Genomic DNA, 16,658 nt, shown 5'->3' on the forward strand with positions numbered 1-16,658 from the left:
AGAGTTTTCACTCATGCCATCAGTTTGTCTTGAACTGATTGTTTGATCCGGGTACTCGACTAATAAACCAAAGTCAAACTCCTTTCCTTTGTCATGACTCCTTCCGGCCTGCCTTCTTCAGAATAACCTCCTTATCAACATAGAATGCGAAAATGTTTGAATTTTTTTTTTTTTTTACCTTTATGTAATATAAACATTACGTTAGACTCATGACTTGTGTTATCATGACTGTAGGTGCCAAATCTGATTATATCAATCAACAGGCAATTTCAAAAAGTCATTTATAAACTCCTCTTTTGGAGAAAAAAATACATTTACATTTATTCATTTAGCAAACGCTTTTATCCAAAGCGACTTCCAAGAGAGAGCTTTACAAGGTGCATAGGTCACCGATAATAACAACAAGATAGCCCCAAAAACCTTGCGGGTAGCCAAAACATGAAGCACATATTGTGAACAACCAAAATAAGTGCCAAAGGGAAGAACCATAAGAGCATGTAGTTAAACAAGTTACAATTAAACAACATGAATCGCTATAAGTACAAGTGTACCTGTAGAAAAGCAAGCAACAGTAAAAAATATTTCACAGCGAGCAGGGCCGACCAAAGCCTTTATGATAAAAAAATTGATTTGGGGGCCCCTCGGCGTCGCTTATCGTTGCCGAAAAAAAATATATATATTTTCACATAATACATTAAACTGTAATTTCATTTGCTCTTGGGGGCCCTCTGGTAGCCACAGGGGCCCTAAGCAGCCGCTTAGTTCGCTTATGCCTTGGGCCGGCCCTGGTGAGTAGTATTTCATAACCTGCAGTGGAATCATATCTTTGCAATGAGAGTGTTTACGTAGTAATTCTGTGGTTGGTAAATAAGTACACATATGGCTCCATCTTCAGGGCATGTTTGGGTCATACTGCAGATAGGATTAGTGTATTGTCTGTTGCCACTATACAGTGAACCAGTGTGTCCAGCAGAGGGTGCAAAACCAATTGATTGATTTTGTTTGCTTGTGTAAAAATAAGGCACATTTAAAAATGTAATTATTTTTAAACAAATATAGTTAATTATTATAGTGTTTCGCAAGAGGTGTGCATGAACTTAGACAATAATGATAATGAAAGTTTTATAATGCAATCACTAGTTCATATCTAGTTGATATTTAGAGAGAATAGAGTCATGAAGTACTTTTGACAACCTCACTTTATTCACACAGCTTCACAACACAACTCCACATGTGCCACATCCAACTCCCTTTTGTTGTACAACCCCATGTGAGGCATACAAAATGTATTAAAACTGTCAGTAATATAATATGTCAGGATGCCATTCACAGGGTTAGGGTTAGTATCAATGTATCAAAGTCCATATCATGAGATGAGTTCAAAAGGCAGTTCCTACTATAATATGTTAGTGTAACATTCACAGGGCAGTCATCCAATGTTGTCCCCATGTACCTGGGAGAGCTGGCCCCTAAGAACATGCGGGGTGCGATTGGCATCGTGCCCCAGCTCTTCATCACCGTAGGCATCCTCAGTGCCCAGGTTCTGGGCATCACAAACATCCTGGGAAACAGCACAGGTACAAACATGCCACGACCCCCGCAATCGGGCTTGTCTGTGCCTAACTGGTTGAGTCACATTTTGTACAGTCCTACTGGTACTGCAGGTTGAGTCCAGTTATTGTACAGGACTATAAAAAATATGAAAAAATATTTTACCTTGTGTATTTGGGTGTGTCTGGGTGTGTGTGTTTGTGGGTATCTTTTCCCCCAGGCTGGCCGTTGATGCTGGGCCTGACAGGCATCCCTGCCCTGGTAGAGCTGCTGCTCCTGCCCTTCTTCCCTGAGAGCCCCAGGTACTTGCTCATCCAGAAGGGGGATGAGAGGACCGCCAAGAGAGGTGAGACTGACGATACACAGCAGGTCTCCCTTCTTAGGAAGCCAGGAAGGGAGAGAGAGGGAGTGTGTGTGAGAGAGATATTTTTGAACAACACTTAACATGCTCTGTAGAAAGCAGCAACCTGCCAGCAATGGTTCCCATTGTTCAAATACTTTCTGAGACAGCCTTGAATATGGGCCAGCATCTGTCAGGGGTCAATGCTGTGAGTATTTCCAGTAAATGACTAATCATTATACTTTATATAGGGATATTGGGAAATATGTTATGGAACATAAAAACTATTTTTCTTTTAAGATTGTAAATAAACATGTGACAACCATAAAAGCATTTGTGTCCTCAGATCTACTACTATGCAGATTGTATGGTATTAGCTGTATGGTATTGTATGGTATGATTGTATTGTATTTGCTCAACAGATGTCAAGGAAAATCACATCCAGTATGGAACTGGGGCTGGTAATATTTTTATGACCATAACTGTGGTAAGTATCCCCTGTACTGTGCACACTATTTACCTGCATCAAATGTCTCAAAAGGTCAGCACAGCTATACTTACTCTGGATTGCTGCTTTGAGATAACATTGAGGGACTCCCAGGCCCTTAAAGTAGCTGTGTGATCCTCAGGTGTTCATTGTGGAGGCTTCAGGGAGAAAGCTGCTCCTCCTCATCGGCTTCGGGATCTGCTGTGGAGCCTGTGTTGTCTTGACTGTGGCTCTCAGACTCCAGGTACAGGTATACATCCTCAAAAAAGAAGAAATAATATACATAAAGTATACAAAGATGTAAAAAGATATGTAAAGCAAACTACATATTATATACCATATATATGCACTGCAAGGGTCGGGTATATCTTTGTATACTTTATGTATATTATTTATTCTTTTTTTGATGATACATGAGACATACAGGAGATCTACACCATAGCTCTTGGAGTTAAAGTCCCTGCTGACTAGTGTTGGAACAAGGGGCATTTAACAGGGTGGGTCGGGTATGGATGTGCAATCCATACCTGACCCACCCTGTTAAATGTGTCTGTTTAACTCTAAGAGCTTTGGTGTAGATCTCCTGTATATTTTTCCTTTTCTGTATCGGAAAGTGGAAGATTATTATAATCATGACACACTCACTGGCCAATGAACATCACCAGCTGCTCTGCTGTGTTGACAGGACAGTGTGAATTGGATGCCCCACATCATCATAGCCTGTGTCATCATGTACGTCATTGGACACTCCATTGGCCCCAGTAAGTAAGGCTCCTAAAGGCTTGTTTATTTATCACAATTGCAACTCTGAGCTTGGTTTGTCATGTGTTGTTTGGATGTACTAATGCATGAGATTAGTTAAGTGATGATATGTGTGTTTACTTCCTGAGAAGGCCAACTGCTGTGTCAGAGCTTTACTCTGATGCAGTTGGCTGATGTCAGGGCCAGGAATTGTGGGGTGAGGTTCACCACATGTGGTTTGCAGGTCCCATTTCAGTTGTGGTGACCACAGAGATGTTCAGGCAGTCCTCCAGGTCAGCTGTGTTCATGGTGGCAGGATCTGTACACTGGTTGTCCAACTTCACTGTCGGACTGGTGTTCCCTTTTATGGAGGTATGAATTTATCTAATGCACTCATCCAATGTAATGTACAGTGGGGGTAGTGGTGGAAGGGGAGTGGAAGGGATTCAAATCTGCAACTCGCCAGTGAAAAGGCCTATGTTATTCTGTGCTCATTTTTGTTTAGCCTTTACGAAAAGAGACCTAAACAGTTAACATTTGGTCAAGACAAACAAATAAAGAAGATTAAACATACTTCTCATGTTTTCCCTATTTTAACCTTGGTCCTGCAGAAAGGACTAGGACCATACAGTTTCCTCATCTTCTCTGTGATCTGCCTGGTTACCCTGATTTACACCTGGCTGGTGCTCCCAGAGACCAAGAACAACACCTTCCTGGAGATTAGCCAAATGTTTGCCAAGAGAAACAAGGTAGAGATCAAGCTGGGTGATGAAAACAGTCCTACCAAACAAGATGTCTGATCGAAGTGGAGATGGTCTCTACCTTCTGAGAGAGACATGGTGAGCATTGAATTGGAAAGAGCAACAATAATCTACTGCCATCGTATTTGACAATATGAGTCTTTTTATCTTTTTAAGTATGCCCCTTTTCCTCTGGAACCAGACACAGAACGTTGAACATATTGACAGCATATCTCAGATGTAATAAAATAAATGAACAAGATGCATATCCAAGTATTTCAGAAGTTTATTGGGGATGAAAAGATATGTTTATAATAAAGGGCTGATACTTTTGACAACCCACTCCCTGTGTTACACTTCTATAATATACTTATGTTATTCATAAAAGAATTAACAACATATGTCAGAGAGATTTGTGTTTTTAATGATCAAGTGTTGATTTGATATTGCCTCCAACCATAACCACAACTCTCAAACTCTGCGTTGTGTTGATAGTGCAAAGCTTGTGGATCTGGTAATGTAACTCAACACCATGATCTTGTGGTGTGTAAGTTAGGGGCACCTGTGGTCGTTCTGCAACTGCACCCCTCCATACAAGCTGAGCTGGGTCACTCCCCAGCTGAAGGCATTGCCCCTCATTGTGGAATTCCCACACAACATCTGCTCCTTTATCTCTGCCCGACTGAGCACGTAGTCCCACACATTCACGTCCGTCATCTGGCCCACAAAGGCATCGGAGTCAGAGATGCCCAGGAAGCCATCTTGGTCCTTCCCCAGGATGAACACCCCACCGGGGCTTATCATGTACTCTCTCTTCAGATACTGCTCCTTCCCTTCCAGTCCATTAATCCAGAGCTCTGCCCCTCCGGAGTGGGAGGACCAGGTGATGCAGTAGTTGGCCCAGTCTTGTGAATGGAAGCTGTGTGGTAGGTTGACAAACTCGTTGCCAATCCACAACCCCACCTCAAAACCCAAGGTTATAGTTAGCTCATTGTCATTGTTGTCGCTGGAGTAGGAAAGGACGGTGTGCATGCCACCGGGGTGTGTGCGGACATGCATGCATGCAGTGAAGGAGTTTAGGTTCATGGGGTGCTTTAGGTGGGCCAAGCCATAGCTGGCACTATTCCTTTCTGGGAAATGGAGCACTAGCGGAGACAGGGCCCGGGGCTCTAAAAACAGGCGACAAAGGTTAGGGACCTAAACGGCTAACTAACTAAAGCCTTGCAGTATAAACAAAAACGGATAATATTATGTATTTGAATGTTCTTCTGATAAATATATTTATTTCAATAAAAAAACATAGATATTGCTATCACTTATCCTACACCGGATATACTCACCATTTTTGGAGGGCCGTGTTTCCCCAACTAATTGTACAAGAGAAGACAAGTTAGCAACCACAAATAGCATTGGATGTGCTGTATCTACCATGTAAACAAGTTCAATCATGTCATGTTATTAAGGGAGTGAAATTGTTCCACTTACTTGACTCCATCCGCCTTCCAAGTGAAGAGATGAGACCCTCAATCTTTTGGAGCTTTGACTCAATTTCTTCTTGACGACAGAAGCCTAAATTCAGAGGTAGAAACACATAGTCTAAGATATACACTGTCTATTTGAAGTCACATAGGACCCATGATAAGTCCGTTAACATCAAGGGCTAGATATTTGCTGGTTAATTCATAGTAGGAATCCGTTGTAATTTGTTGAGTTACTAAGGGCAGATGCGGTGTGATTTAAGTGATAAAAAACGGTATCATTATTATTATTATTATCAATCCCTTCCAGGTATACATACTGCCTTTGCCCAAGCGAGGCAGGAAGGAGGATTCCACCACACGGTTATTGAGGGGCTGAGCCATGCGGTAGTCATTCCATAGAGTCTTGTTCTCGTGGTCCATCAGAGTACTCTCCAACTTCCTGATCTAAAGAAAGGAAAAGGAAATATTTACTATATCTACTCCGTAATTGTTTTTTCTACATGAAATGATTTTGAGGCAGACAACTGCTATATTATTTGAGTTGTTATTATTAATCTCTCTAAAATGAAGACTACATGTATACCTGATTATGGGAGAGAGTTATGGGTGTGTCAAACACAGTCCATAGAATGCTTTCATCACAGGGGGGAGTGGTCAGTGAGCCTTGGTACCTGAAGTAATGGTTTAGGTTCTCAGGCAACATGGAGCGGACATTTATGGAAGATATATTCATGGCCTGCCCTGTAAGAGAAGTGTAGACAAATGAGAAATGTGGGATGAGAGAATCAATGTGTTCCAGGACACACGTGTTGTGTTAATAAGGTAAGAAAAGAAGACGTAGAAAAAACTGATCACCTGCATACTTGATCTTTGAGAGATTGTTGATGAAATCACTGTAATAGGTGTTCTCAAAATGTCCATCCTAGAAATATGTTAGCAAAATAGTTAAAATACTGCATCAAACAACTGACCTTAAAATATTTGAACAGACGGCTGTGTAAGGAAAAGTTACTAAATAAGTTCCGATAGAACAACCTCCCAGATGGAAACCCTAGCTGGCCCTGTTAGTTGTGAAGCAGCAGCACACCAGCTTCTATCTGCACCACATTAACACTGCTGGGATCCATTAACACTGCTGGGATCCATGCCCCCTGGCTACGCTGCTACAGCAATGACCTCCCACAACTGAAAGTGCAACAGACTGCCAATGGCCTTAAGGCATTCCTCTGTAACCAAAATCTCACTCGATGTGCCTGCACGTATTGGGAAGTGCACTGGGTCATTTGCTAATTGGTCCAACACTTTGTATGTAATTTGTAGGTTCAAGTCATAGAGATTGACACATATTTTGGGCATAGTCCATTATTTGATGGTCACTGACCTGAATTTCAGTATTATTTGTATCTCACCTCATAGAAAAAAGCAAGAACTGCCAGTCCATCTGGTTTATCTATGGCCTCATCGAAGCTCTTGTACTTCTCTGCATTGTAATGGACTATATGGAGCTGAAATCACAAAGCACATGTATAAGTGTTTATCTTCACAAGAAAAATTGGTAGTTTATCAATTCAAAAGCATTTTCATATCTTTAATTGGTACTTTTTTCAACAGCAATTGTATAATTCCTTCTCATCTGGAATTGTCTCCTATTTTATGACATTTCAGAACTAACTGTACAATGCAAGAACAGTTACACAGATAAAACTTAGGCCTATTAAACGTTTGCTTCAATTTAGTTGGTTTTCAGTGTTGGGCTGCCTACCTCTGCCATGTATCGAATGCCGTCCACAGTGTGTTCAGAACCACTGGCCTCCATGTCCCAGCCCCCCCAGTGCAGGTGCATCTGGACCGCTGTGTAGCGGTCTGGAAGACCCTTGGTTATCACCATACCAGAAGGCAGGCTGATTTGAACTGTCAAAAATATTCTAATTAAATGTATGTGACAGTCTATTTCAAGTGGTGGTTTACACGATTGGTCTGATACTGCCTCTATTTGTATTTTGTTTGTATGAAAATCTTAAAAGTAAACTTGATCACAAATACCATAAGATAGAAGTGATTCTTTACCTGAGTGCCCATTGTTGGACATGAGAAATTTCCCTTTTTGCGCTTCATAGCCACTCAGTTCCAGTTGCAGCAGACTTGAGTTGTACAGTACGTTCCGCCGCTGAATATCAATCGGAGATTGTTTTTGGCCGCCGCAAGCAGGATACTCGTCCGCCCAATGCACTTGGTCCAGTGCCCCTTCTTTAAAATGAGTAACCCAGATCAACAAAGTTGAACAATCCAGACATACCACAAAACACACATCGAAAACGCATTATATTTGTTTTGTTGTAGCGACAACTAAAAGTAAACGACTCAAAATAAACTTCAGTTCTTGCACCTCCACAGCACCTTGACGTGTACCGTGGTTGGTAAAGATATTTGCATGCAGTCAATTTTTCACTCAACCCAGTATCTGGATGTCAGCCTTCACAAACATTGTGCGTAATTATTCCGATCTAACCCCATGGGTTTGTCATGTAGCCTATAGCCTACCCACATACGCACTACTTGATATTAACTGTTAGACGTCCACGTTCTAGACATGCTTCGTATTCATTTTTGTATCGTTACAATTATTTGGTTTGAAAATCTGAGTGCATTCCCATTTTTTGAATGCCTCTGCAGATAGATTAGATTCAAAAGCATAAGTAACCAAATAAGATTTTTTTAACGTACCTGTATATGTCCAATGTATTCCACTTACTCCAGCATAGACAGGACTGATGAGAAGGACATTGATAACAACTAAGAAACACTCCATTTCTGTGGAACACGTTTACGCACGACACATCTCAGAGAGGTTCACTCAACAACTGAAAGGAGGTGTTGGTACTATACAAGTCCTCCGGAACACGCCCTTGGGCTAAATTCTTCCCGGTTTCTCGATGTGTTATAGGTCCTCTATTTTAGTACTGATTGTATGAGCTTTTATCCCAAATTATATTACAGAAGAAAGGGCAGTGACTCATATTGCAGTCCCTAGGGTTGTAGAGCTAAATGTACTCAGTTAAATAGAAATTAACTCAAGGAACTAAAGAGTGTAGAGTAACTCGTGTCTTATTTTCTCTTGCCCAGATGTCTTCTTGTTTATATACAAAAAAAAATGGGAAAATAACATCACTTTGCTTGGTTAGAGAAAGGAATAGCTATGATCATCATAGGCTACTCAAAACCATCCAAGCATCAAACATGAATTTACATTTGAAATTAATTTTATTAAAACAATTAAAACTAAAATAACTAAACGAACAAATACTTGCATCTTCACCTCAAGGGTTTTAGGAGACTTTGAGGAGTATTATTCATAGCTCTGAATTGTGACATGTTTTTTTGGCATATATTCCTTTCACTATCAGTCTTACATTTCCTGCCATGCAGGAAATACATGAAAATAATCTCTCTTTTATGGAAACCTTCATGCAAGTATGGTCAAGTCATCTGTCCCTAAATGTGCTAGAGGGGAAATTGCCTTGTAGGAAAGCACCAGATGTGTTCTTGATGATTAACACATGAGTGCATTAGACCTGAGATGAGGAATAAGAGTGTACAAAGCACCTGTTACAACATGTCCCAACACCCTACCTCCAGGAATCTGCCGGTCTACCAAGAATATGCTCAATATGTCTGGGATTGTATGTATGGGATTACAGTATGTACCAATTTTTTGTTGTTGTTGATTTACTTGAATAAATTGCTCTGATGTGATAATCAGTACTGACATTTAGTCCATCTCCATTTTATTTGTATTTTCATAAATAATTGCTGCTGGGATTTCATAACTGTTTGTTTACCAAATCTTCAGCCGCATGGGTGAGTGACGAGTGAATGTTATGTAGTTGTGTAATGTCTATGAATTCCAGAAGGGTGGGGTTCCATGCCCACCAGCAGTGCAGCATGTTCTGAAAGACGTTAGCAGGGTTTTTACCCTCCAGACAAAACAACTTACCATGTGTAAGGGGATGCAGGGAGCTGAAGCGAGATGATAATTATATGTCTGACCTCCACATAGGAATTTTGTGTCTTTAGATTGGTGAGTCGTATCCTAATGATCCGTCAGATCCAGCAGCACCACACGGCTCCGAACGAAGCTTTAAAAATGCTTACTATTTTGATCCTTTCTTTGTCAACACATTCCTCCAAAAATTTTAGATTTCAATTTCAACATATATGGTTTCATCCTATTTTCCCAGCCATCTTGGTCCATTGTGTTCCTGGCTTCAGGTATATGGACAGCTGCTTCTCTGTCATTGGATAAAGATAGGATTATTTTATCTCCCAGGTTCTTTGTACAACACCACAGAGATGCTACCATAGCACTACTTGGACAGTTGTGCTTCTCTGGCAGGAAAAAGGGAACTCTTGTACAGTTACAACACTGTCAGTCTACCTGGAAGAATATTTTTTTATTTTGATAGCCCTGCTGCTGATTTGAAATAAGTATGTAATTTTGACACACACAATCTTTGGCATGCAACATCTAAAGTTAGACTTGTCAGTGACACAAAGTAGGTTAAATATTTCTAGCCATTTTCTCTCAATCAAACTGCTGCAGATGACCAGAAGGAATTGCTGAAAATATCAAGGTAAAGTACAAAATAAAGCACATAATAACATCCCCCTCTTCAGACCACAGAGACCAACTCTTTCTTCTGAGGCCGTCCTCTCTGCCAACGGGTCCTCACTCTGGAAGACACCAGAGAAACCGAATTTACTTCACTACTCTTTACTGCATATTAAAGACATTTTTATTTGCATCAGTCTACCTGCATCATTGCTACACTGTCTCCACCCAACCATGATCTGATACCCGAGCCCCAGAGAAGAGACCTAAGGGAAGTGACACTCGAGAATTTCACAAGATAGCTGCCCTCTTGGCAAGTCCTGCAGCTAATAAAAAGAAGGGGGAACTTTTTCGGAACACATCTGGAAAAGTTTTGTGAAGACCTCACTAAATTGGCCAGCACATTAAAGTTCGCCCAGATGGCATCAGGTCCGGCAGTCTTTTCACCATCCTAATAGAAATGACATATTCATTCTGGCTTTCAAGAGACCTTCTAAGTATGAAAACATTTCCAGATAATTAGGACCTGTCACAGCGAGAGAAAATTAGTTGAAATTGTTTGGTAAATCCGATTCGTCCACCCCATTTACACTGCTGAATTGTTTAATCTAATTTGCAAATTGATTAATAGAGGTCATCGGGTTAATCTCTCGCCAGGCTGTTCCAGAATCACCCCTGCATTGCCATTGCATTTCTATCTTTTTCCTTACTTCAACTAGACTTCCTTATTTCATGCATCTCAACTAAGTGCATACGCACTTTTTCTCCAGTGGGTTGGCTTCATAATTTGTCAGTTTATTTTTGGCTATTAATGCCAGATTCAAGATGTTTTGTTACCCAAAGTTATTTTGAAAAGTAACAAGCTTTTTGGTTGGGAATACTGAGTTAGTAACAGAATGATTAGACAATGAGACAATGTCAGATACCGTCGACTTTCCTCGTTTGGCGTCCCCGCGTGTCGACCACATGTAATAACTGCCGATATTGGCTGTCATTTCGCTGTTCGAAGCTCCTCGTTTTATATTGTGTCACGTGACATAGAACGATGGCACAAAAATAGCTTGCTTTACGAAAATTGCTTCATATCTCCAATGGAAATTTCTCACGGGAAAATAAACCAGGGTTAGCTAGTTAGCTAGCTAGTGTGAAGTTGGTGGTCATTTTTGCAATATGATAATTTGGTCCAAAAAGGTTGTCACCAAATCAACTAACCAACATCTATATGACCAACATCACGGGCTCAAGCACTGAACCAGTTCAGTGAAAGACTAGTGCAGACAATGTACATCCATTGCCAGTAATCTATTTTGGGCCTATTTTGTATCTCAAGAGGAAGCTTCTTTCCCAGTTAATCCTCAGAAAAAGCTATCATTATGTTATAAAAAGAGCTCTAATATTTAGCAATATTGTTGAAAATCAATATTCTTATGGTGTACATGTAGATGTATTATATATACTTCAACACAATGTATTTTCATTGTCGTTCTCTCATTCTCTATCTCTCTCAACAACAGACAAACTGAAATATTTTTGTAAACGCTCTCACTTTATGAGCCACCATCCATGTACTGTAGACTACAGTCGTCCTGTGGTTTACCCTTTCAGATGAGTTTGACTGGCCCCTCTCCCAAAATTGTATGGTAGCAGTAATGCATCATCATGCACTGGGCTAGTATTTTCTATAGGGCAGTAATCAGAATGCTATTATGTAAAAGCCCACAGAGCTCCACAGTGAAAGAGAAGCTTTTGGAAGGATTCCATATTGTGCTGTCATCTGCATTTATGGTCTGGCCTCTTAGAGATTGTATCTACACTGTGAATGTCGGTCAGATCTGTGTCATACAGGAATCAACATTATATTGATACATTGTACCTAGCCTCATAGCATGTATTAGTCTAGATGTGGTTCTTACCATGTACTCTCTATGAATATGAGATGAATGTGTGACATGGGTGGCTGACAGCATTCCTTTAGGAGAAACCTTGTACTTTTGAAACCTATTTGTAAAGACTTAAAAAAAAAAGAAGCCCACTATGGTTTATTCCTTCTTTTGCAAAGTAACTTCCATTTGAGGAGACATTTGGTGTGTGCTTGTTTTTTTTTTCTATCACCACATGTCCCTCTGCCCACATCTGTTCCATATAAAAAGTGATTTACTTCTGTGTATGACCTCCACGTGTTGACCTCCAGTCTAGCTGGTCGCTCCCCCATCCACGAAGGATTTTCCAGCCCAGTGACTTATTTTCCCAGTCTGCTCTGCCTCTCACCACGGGCTCGTCTGTCTGCTCTGCTCTGCTCTCTCTCAGCATCACCTACATCTGTTCTGGTTAGGAGACATGTCTACATTCAGATGTGCAGTCTTGTTGTTATCGCTTGTTGGGGTTTTCACGACCGTTCTGCCAGCGTTTTTCTCACCTGGGTTTGGAGTTGCCAGGGCAGAGGTCAGACTAAAGGTCTGTGAGTGCGCATGCACGTGTGTGTAATCTGACAGGAAGAAGCCGAGCTGTGTTTTCACGCCTCCAGCCTCTGTCAACACTGCAGCCAGGGATGAGAGAGAGGCACGGAGGCGGAGCCTGTCTCACTGCAGCACGAGATAGCAGGGATGCTTAGAAGCTGCTTCCCCACGCTGGATTAACAACGCTGGAATAACCCTCCCCTTCTTACACACACACATATCTCCTCACACAAATCTCAGACTGCGATCAACCCCCCCTTAGCTGCAAGCATCTGTATCTTTGTTCGCTAATTTTCTCTCACTCTCTCTCACTCTCCCTCTCTCTCTCTCTCTCACTCTCCCCCTCTCTCTCTCTCTCTCTCTCTCTCTCCATCTCTCTTTCCCTCCTGCTCACTCTCCCATTGCTGCTTGCTCACTTCGTGTCTCCCTCACGCTCCATCTGCAGCTTCAGCTCACAGCTCCTCACAGGAACACAGGCTGAGAGAGATGTCCTCCAACCTGCCCTCTGGGACTGGGGCCAAAGCCAAGCCCCAATCCCCTTTCAGGAAGAGGGGAAGCCTGCAGTACACTGCCAGCCCAGGTAAGTGGGGGAGCGTCTGGTGCTGTGAGCTCATATGTGAGTTTGCATCGTTCATACTGATGCAGCGCAACTGGGGGATGATCTGACTAGGGCTCAGTGACAGATGTTGCTGCATGAGAGTTCAAGGGGTGCAATGTTTTGTGATGTATATGGGAATATTTGTTTATGTTGTCTCTGAAGACTGAGTCACTGTAGCCGAAGCTATGGTGCATACACATTTTTGTGTATTAGTTTGAGTACGGTTGTTCAGGTGTAGTTTTGGATATAGAGTAGAACCTGTTGATTAAAGGAAATTCAAAAGCTCTAATCAAAAGCGTTTAGTGAAGATTTGGTTTTCCATTCGAGCCACTGTTATTCAACGGATGAACCTTGTGCTGGCTTTTTGGCATTTCCCAAAATTCTTTGCTTCAAATTCCTCATAGGTTGTTGTTTTGTTGTTTGTTCGTTTTTTTGAATTGTATCCTGTAGAGCTCTTCATGCTCAACATTAAACAGAAACTGAATGTTTTGCTAGACCTCCCTCGAGTCTGGTTGTAATGTGAAATGTCACGATGGAGCTGAAGCCAGCTTCTGTGTGAAATATGCCAGAGCCTTATTACTACATCAGTGGTTTTCTGATCCTCTGATCCTCTACTGAATTAAAGGATCAGAACCTTGTCTCGTGTCTCTGATGTGGCCACACCAACAACCCTTTGGATCCAGCAGGACAGAAACACAGCACCCCTTTTCATCATCCAGAAAAACAACGAAAAGATAAACGCATCTCATCAAAACGATCACATTAACAAGACAGTTTTCTTCTTGGAAAAAGAAGTGTTTTATGCTATTGACATGCAAATGATTGACTGTTGTACAGTAGCTAAAGAACGATGGTGTGGTACCCCGCAGTTCCAGACACACCCCAATATGTAAATGAACGACAGCATTCAACCTATCAGCATGTCAAACCCTCTAACACATTAGTCACATTACGATTATATAATGATTACATAATGTATAATTAAAGTATTTTATCATTATTGAAGCCCACACAGTTACACATAAGGATTTGTTGTACCCTGTTTGGATGGTGGATCAAACTGGATACCACTGGATCAAATACTGTGTGCTTTTTTTTTGTCAACACCCCAACACAAAGACACAGAAGATTGTTTCTGTAAAATAAATACTCAAAATACAATTGAGCTGATAGGGTACATTCATTTGTCACAGTTGATAAGACTTACTGCAGTAATAACTGTGTGTATGTGTGTGTGTGCGGCCATGCTGTGTGTGTGGCTCATATGTGAAGGTCTATGGAGCTCATTTTGAGCTCCAATCTGAGTCATTACTGTATGTGTCACAGGGGTTTGGGTGTTTGGTCTGGAGTCCTCTGAAAGAGAGAGAAAGAGATGGAAAAAGAGAGAGTTACAGAGATGCAGAAAGAGAGGGAGAGAGATAAAGAAAGAAAGAGGGAGATACAGAAAGAGAGAGACAGAGAGGAAAAGAGAAAGAAAGAGAGAAAGATACAGAGAGGGAGAGATACAGAAAGAGGGAGACATAGATACAGAGAGGGGGAGAGATAATGAGTGAGAGAGATAGAGAAATAAACAGAGAGAGATATAGAGAGGGATAGAGAGAGAGGAAGAGTCTGATGCCAGACTCATCCCCGTAGGCTGTGAATTATCCTGGCACAGCAAAACACACTGGTAGGACACAGCATCTCTGTTTGTGAAAGCTAAATAATGACAGACTGGGACATTCAGATGACTCACTCTTATCATCATCAGTGTAACCAAAACCATTTATATACGTTTATGTTAATGGATGTATAATCAATACAGGAAGCATTGTTACGTGGTGTTCAATACAACCATCCCATGTGCTTTAATTAAAATTAGCGTCAGCCTGTGTTCGGTTGCCATCCAGACTCCTCTCTTGGATTGATTAGATCAGATGAAAAGGCAGTAAAGCAACCAGGCAGGGACACTGCCCGTTTCTTAGACAACGAGAAATTATTTTACTTTCTTCCTGACAAACATTTGGCAATGTGTGCTTGTCGTCCATCCTCTAACAGTAGCTGCAGGGTGCGTGTGTGATTCCGCAGACAAATCCTGAAGAAGTAGAGGTAGGAGCAAAAGAGCCTGGGTGTGCAGGAACCGTGGATAAAACATTGTTCTCTACGCCCACACACCACTTAGCAACAAATGGATGGAGTTGGTGCGCGTAGCAGAACTCTATGAACGTATCCTTACAATGGGATGGAAGAACGTCCTTTGTTGGCTGTCTAGAAGACCGGTTGTAGAGGGCTGGTATACATCGCTTTCAGTGTGCAAGGGTCTGTGATGAGGCCGCATGTGTGTCATCCATATAATCATGGGTACATATTAGCCATGATTATATATTGCATCAATATATTTTCCATCTGTGAACATTTTGTCCCTTTGATATGTCATCTTTTCATGCTACCGCTACTATTGGATGGAATGATGGACTGGGATGATTGACTTTACTCATCTGTAATCAGTGCAGATATCCACATGATTGTATACAAGACCCTCATTTAAGACCCCTTCCATGGCCTCTGCCCTGCTTTTTAATCTCTGTCAGGCTAATTTAAATGATGTGGGTGATGAACTGTGGACTCTTGCCTCGTAGGTGGGGCCTTGTGCTGCAATGCAATCTCCCAGGGGTTGATGGAAGGGTGGTGAGGGTTACAGAGAGGGAGCTGTAGTCTCTCCATATTCTTCTCACTTCTTCGCACAATTACAGTACGAGAACAGTTCTGGAATTTTTCATTTGTAAACGTCATGGAGAAACGGACCAGATGTCTGGTAGGATCAATCCTTCAGTCTTTTCATACTTTCATACTATTCAATATTTTGTGCTGTTTTTCAGAAGTTGTTAAGTTAGATTTGTACAAAAAAATGGGTTTGACTTGTTGATGTTGGGTATGATGCATTGTGATGTAGTGTGATGTGCTGGAATGGATGGTTGGTAATTCCTATTTCTGCCTGTAATGCACACTTTTGCCCTCTAGGGGGAGTATGAAAGACACAAATGCAATCAGACTGAATCAGGTTTGAGCTTGGTCAGCGACATCATGTTTGCAGATATTGTGGTTGACCCGCAGGGAGGTGATTGGTTGACAAGGAAAATTTTACATGTCTTGATTGCCTGCTGACAAAAGATGAAATTGTTCCGTGAGGCTTTTCAGCAGGCATGACTGTTTCCCCTTGAGTGGCAATTTTGTTAACAGCTGGGTTGCCCGTTAGAATTTGATTGCCTGTAAAAACTTGAGTCCCTCTGGGTTTTTGTAACTGAATATTGGGAAGAAATGGCTGTGCTCTTTCACAATACGCCAAATCAGTTTATTTTTTTAACTCAGGCACAGTTGACTAAGAGGACTGAGGAAGGCATAGGGGAAAGCTTAAAAGTGTATGTATGGAGTGAATTGAAAAGTGACTACCAAGATTCTTGCCTTACTTACTGCTCTAGAAACTATTGTCTGTCAGACTATCAATCACTGCAGTAAGGGGGGAATCAAACAATCCACTAGTCTCACAAACTGAATACCTGACCACTCTCTTACTGTAGCTACCTAGCAACACAGCCTTTATGTAAGAAAAGCTGTTATCCTCTTGACCTCGTCACTGGTCACAATCCATCATTTGTGTCATTGATAAGATCTGTAC

At 41.4% G+C, this 16,658-nt stretch overlaps 2 protein-coding genes across 2 annotated transcripts; one reads left to right on the forward strand and one right to left on the reverse strand.

The window, feature by feature from the left end:
* Window positions 1-1,431: 1,431 nt before the first annotated feature.
* On the forward strand, window positions 1,432-4,130 carry LOC124480201 (solute carrier family 2, facilitated glucose transporter member 5-like). The gene is made up of 6 exons (XM_047039306.1): window positions 1,432-1,577; window positions 1,772-1,920; window positions 2,521-2,622; window positions 3,064-3,139; window positions 3,364-3,491; window positions 3,731-4,130. The coding sequence occupies exons 1-6, from the start codon at window positions 1,448-1,450 to the stop codon at window positions 3,917-3,919; spliced, it is 774 nt and encodes a 257-aa protein (XP_046895262.1). The 5' UTR covers window positions 1,432-1,447; the 3' UTR covers window positions 3,920-4,130.
* LOC124481085 (carbonic anhydrase 6-like) lies at window positions 4,128-8,226 on the reverse strand. The gene is made up of 10 exons (XM_047040855.1): window positions 8,065-8,226; window positions 7,408-7,587; window positions 7,103-7,251; window positions 6,750-6,845; window positions 6,196-6,262; window positions 5,924-6,081; window positions 5,658-5,784; window positions 5,345-5,428; window positions 5,200-5,226; window positions 4,128-5,028 (listed from the first exon to the last, which is right to left on the reverse strand). The coding sequence occupies exons 1-10, from the start codon at window positions 8,147-8,149 to the stop codon at window positions 4,412-4,414; spliced, it is 1,590 nt and encodes a 529-aa protein (XP_046896811.1). The 5' UTR covers window positions 8,150-8,226; the 3' UTR covers window positions 4,128-4,411.
* Between the last annotated feature and the right edge of the window lie 8,432 nt (window positions 8,227-16,658).

This window comes from Hypomesus transpacificus, chromosome 18 (assembly GCF_021917145.1).
Source record: "Hypomesus transpacificus isolate Combined female chromosome 18, fHypTra1, whole genome shotgun sequence".
NCBI classification, from domain to species: Eukaryota; Metazoa; Chordata; class Actinopteri; order Osmeriformes; family Osmeridae; genus Hypomesus; species Hypomesus transpacificus.

What these genes read in the sequence shown, in the direction of transcription:
- LOC124480201 (XM_047039306.1), top strand. Translation starts at nt 1,448, where the DNA reads ATGTACCTGGGAGAGCTGGCCCCTAAGAACATGCGGGGTGCGATTGGC. An exon ending in TGGACACTCCATTGGCCCCA is followed by an intron (nt 3,140 to 3,363) that starts GTAAGTAAGGCT and finishes TGTGGTTTGCAG; the next exon opens with GTCCCATTTCAGTTGTGGTG. An exon ending in TGGTGTTCCCTTTTATGGAG is followed by an intron (nt 3,492 to 3,730) that starts GTATGAATTTAT and finishes TTGGTCCTGCAG; the next exon opens with AAAGGACTAGGACCATACAG.
- LOC124481085 (XM_047040855.1), bottom strand. Translation starts at nt 8,149, where the DNA reads ATGGAGTGTTTCTTAGTTGTTATCAATGTCCTTCTCATCAGTCCTGTC. An exon ending in AATACATTGGACATATACAG is followed by an intron (nt 7,588 to 8,064) that starts GTACGTTAAAAA and finishes CTCATTTTAAAG; the next exon opens with AAGGGGCACTGGACCAAGTG. An exon ending in TAACTCTCTCCCATAATCAG is followed by an intron (nt 5,785 to 5,923) that starts GTATACATGTAG and finishes TCCTTTCTTTAG; the next exon opens with ATCAGGAAGTTGGAGAGTAC.